This window comes from Chenopodium quinoa, unplaced genomic scaffold (genome assembly GCF_001683475.1).
Source record: "Chenopodium quinoa cultivar QQ74 unplaced genomic scaffold, ASM168347v1, whole genome shotgun sequence".
NCBI lineage: Eukaryota > Viridiplantae > Streptophyta > Magnoliopsida > Caryophyllales > Amaranthaceae > Chenopodium > Chenopodium quinoa.
The window spans coordinates 1386343-1390635 of NW_018745684.1; the positions used below are offsets into that span (position 1 = coordinate 1386343).

Sequence of the window (4293 nt, forward strand, 5' to 3'; positions counted from 1 at the left end):
AATTATTATTCTCCCCGTTCCTTATTTACATGCCTATTTTCATTTTTCAAGTGAATTAATGAACTTAAATAAAATGTGTATGTGGGGTTAGAGAGAGATAGAGAGAAAGAAAAGATACTTGGTAATTATTGAAGAGATAGAAAGATAAAGTGTTGAAAAATGATGTCAAAAGTACAAAAAAATAAAAGAAAATTGATGACAATTCATCAAAAAGAGGGATTATTGTAAAAAAAAATACATTCTTTAAATAGAAATAGGCATATAGTTTTGAACCCCAAAAAAAGAAAGTAGGCATATAAATAAGAGACGAAGGTAATATTCTATTTCTATCTTCAACCGTGTACTACCTAATGTAGTCCGTATGTTTTTGTTGTTTTTCATAGATCGTATTGTATAATTGTATGCTTGAAAATTGTGTAATTAAAGGGCATTGGGCGTTACAATTTACACAGATGCCATAGTGACATCCCCCCTTGCTAATATTAGCATGAGCATGTTACATTGCATGTTCAAGAAAGGTTCAATTCATTTATACATGTATGAGTGTATAGTGTATACCCATTCGCATTTAATTGTTTAGGGTAGTAAAATATGCTGAATTTCATTTAATTTGTCCGATATAATTGTTATAGGAAAATGCTATACATAACTCTTAGAGTTACATATAAAGAGTTAAAAATGAAAAAGACAAATGAAAATATAACATTAATTACACTAATTTGCGCGTGATTTTGTCATGCATTTCTAAATTAATACCAAATTAGTAAATATATTAAATGCTTATTCATAGCCCTAAGAGCCTACATATAGCATTACCCTTGTTGATATTATGATACTCCATAATACATGTACTTCCCCCGTCCCAATATATAGTTTCTGTTTGAGTTTTTTCACGGTATTTAAGAAATGGGAGGAGAAACATGATGAAATACATGAAAAAAGTACAAAGTACAATTATAGACAAAAATTAGAAATGGGAAAGTGAATACAGTACATAAAAAAAATATGTGAAATTTACAATTATAGACAAAAAGTTAGAGAGAGAAAGTGGAAAAAAGTACAAAGCAAGTGAAAATTTTATGGGTAATTTAAGAAGTACAATGAATAAAGTTAAAAAAATGAGGGTATAATGGTCTTTATATTTTATCCAAAAATAAAAATAGAACAACATATTGATTCTGCAAAATAGGAAAACAAGAATTATAATATAGGACAGAGGGAGTATATTTTTTTTCATATGGTGAAGAGACAAATTAGACATGTAGATAGTTTATAGGGTGCCTCATAAATTAGATACAATTAAGTTTTAACTCTTGACAAATAACTTTGGGTTTGATTCAATCAAAAACCTATTTTGTTGGATTCTAATAGTGATAGGTTCAAGGAAACTTATTGATGATTTAGCCTGAATTGTTTACCTTGTCTTATTTCAAAACAAAATTACTTTCAAATTCTGATTGTTTTTTTCCTGAAAGTGGTCTAAACCAGTGGATTATAACCTTTAGTTTTAGAAACTTGACTTTTTTGAACCTGAAAAGACAAAGGGCAGGATACTTCCCATGGACCTAACGAACTCCCAAAAAGCTATTTGGGTGGTTGGAACCATCAACCTCGCCTCTGAGCAAACAATTTGGCTGATTATGTACAAATTTCTTTTCATAAACTGAATAATTGAAGGTCATAGTGATTATTGAGTTTTCAATACCGAATCCCGAAATCTCCGAAACTACATTCTTGGGACTTTATAGACCTATTAACGAGTAAACTATGTTTCCAAATCAACTTTTATGATCCCCTATATACATTTAGTTCAATTTCTTGAAAATTCTCTAAAACGGGGCATAGATTATAACCTTTAATCTTTGACAATTTTAGATTTCTTCTGAATTTGGAAATTAAAGAGGTCGGGGTATTGAGGGTTGCACATCCTTGGGTGGTTGGAAATAGGGTTGTTCAGTTTCGGATATCGGATTTGATTCAATCCGGATATCCAAAATTTTTGGATAGAAATTGCAATTAGAATCCGATCCGAAATTTTCATATACTTGGAGTTTTAAATCGAATTTTCGAATCGGGTAATTGGGTTTTCCGATTGGATCACCGGGTTTTCAGATCGGATCGTTGAAAGTTTCAGAAAAATTTCGATCCATATCCAATCCGAAATATTTGAAATCCTAAAATCGAATCGGATACCCGAAATTTCAGATCGGATAAAATGGATTCGATGTTTTTGAACACCCATAGTTGGAACATCTCCTTTTGCTTGTAATTGTCAATTTATCATGTTACTTGCACAACTCCTTTCATTAACTCTAGGTCATAATGGACCTTTAAGTAATAGTTCCAAACAACATTATACAACCCCAAGTTACGAGATGTCTCCTCTACCATCACATGAGTATTTGACACCGAATTCCAAAATTTCCGAAAAAAATCAGATTTCGTACATTATAATCTTCAAATTTTATCTAATTATTAATTGTTAGGGGGGAATAAAAAACCTATAAATCTCAATTATATTTTGAAATAGTCATAAATTTCATAATTATGTTTTATGCATATATATAATTGTCATTTTAGTCCTTTGGTCATTAAATATATTATCTAAGTGCATTATAAATTTGTAAAATAGTATTACCATATATTATCATTGACCGGGGGAAAAAATGTTGTGACCAGTTAAAAAAAAAAAAAACACTCATAAAAGAAATTGGTGTAATTTAAAAAGCTAGCACAATGACAATATTATTAAGCAAAACACAGGATCTACATTATAACATTTGTACTAATTAATATAAAGAAGATAACTTACAATATGAAACTAAAGTAGCCTTCCAAGAACTAAAAATGAAAAAGCATGAAGCCCTAACTTAGCTTTGATTAAGCAGATAAAAAATTCTACCTAACCAAATTTTAAAGTAAGATACTAATACAGTGTATTGACAATATGACATGATAACAACAATATTAACAACTTGCCACCCCTGAAAATGTCACAAAAACCCAATTTGCAGAACTAATAATCAAAGGCAAGAATCAAATATTAGTCCAATCAATCTCAAAGGAAGGAAACTTGTTCAATGAGAAACTATTAAATTCATCCCAAGAAGATTCAGTAAAATCAATGAACGTAACGCCGGATTCCGGTGAACACGAATTCGCAGATGAATCATCCGAAACCACTGGTAAAACCTCAGCTTTAGGAACCAAAACTTGAGAAGAACTTGATGAAGCATTCTCTTCAATTTGGTAAGAAACAGAGGAATAAACAGGGGAAAAACAGGGTTCCTCTGTTTTCCCCTGTTTTAAGGAAATATCCAAACTTTGACAAATAGCTTCAAGTTTGGCATTCACAGTAGAGTGAAGCGGCTTATAATGACCAAATTGGGTGGTTACATGAGCTCCATGATGCTTAATATGAGGGAAATTTAAACGAGCAAACTCTCCTCGAAGCTTATATGCCGCATTGTCGTAAGCTAGGGCAGCTTCTTCGGCTGTTTCGAATGTTCCGAGCCAAAGCCGAGTTCGGTTCTTAGGCAATCTGATCTCCGCAACCCATTTCCCCCAATGCCTTTGTCTTACACCCCTGTATAATTTTGTGGGTTTGTTTTGTTTCATCAAAGTTGGCTTAGGAGAAAGAAGATGATTGGCTCTATAATTAGAACTTGAAGGAGGAGGAAGCTGAATTGAAGGGTTTTGAGGAATACCCATTTGAGTAAATTCTTGATTGAACAAGTAAATGTTGTTGTTTAAAGGATATGAAGAGTAAAACAGAGAGGAATTTAAAGGTGTTTGAAGTTTGATTTGTTCTTCTTTTAAGGGATCCAAAAGAAGAGGTTTGTTGGTAGTATTGTTGTAGAAATCTAAAGCAGTAGCCATGCTAAATTTGTAAGTATTTCAAATTAAGATTGAAGAAATTTAAGGGTTTGAGAAAGAGAAGAATGAAGAAAGTTGTTGATTTGATTATTGGTTTGTTTTGTGAGAGTAGTAGTGAGTGGTGAAGAGCAGGCAGTCTTATACTCTTATATATAGTCATACGCAACCGTGGGAAGGGAATGGAAGAGGAGAGAGAGAGAATTATTCTCTCACCTTTACTTAACAATTACTCTTCCTTTTTGTCAACTCGGCTTTTCTTTCTTTTCTCACCTTCTTTGATTTATTATTAGCAAAATGTTATACATAGTCATTAGGATTATATATAAGCATTAAATACACAATAGAAAATCGTATAAAATTAGAAAAATATAAAAATATAAATACTAATTACACTAATTTATGCGTGTTTTTGTCATG

At 31.5% G+C, this 4293-nt stretch overlaps 1 protein-coding gene across 1 annotated transcript; it reads right to left on the minus strand.

Annotated features, from left to right (window-relative positions):
• Positions 1-2716: 2716 nt before the first annotated feature.
• On the minus strand, positions 2717-4018 carry LOC110717859 (ethylene-responsive transcription factor ERF060-like). The gene has a single exon (XM_021896642.1). It carries the CDS (start codon positions 3877-3879, stop codon positions 3037-3039), a length of 843 nt encoding a protein of 280 aa, XP_021752334.1. The 5' UTR covers positions 3880-4018; the 3' UTR covers positions 2717-3036.
• Between the last annotated feature and the right edge of the window lie 275 nt (positions 4019-4293).

Excerpts from the sequence above, each read along its gene's own strand:
- LOC110717859 (XM_021896642.1), bottom strand. The coding sequence starts at position 3,879 with ATGGCTACTGCTTTAGATTTCTACAACAATACTACCAACAAACCTCTT.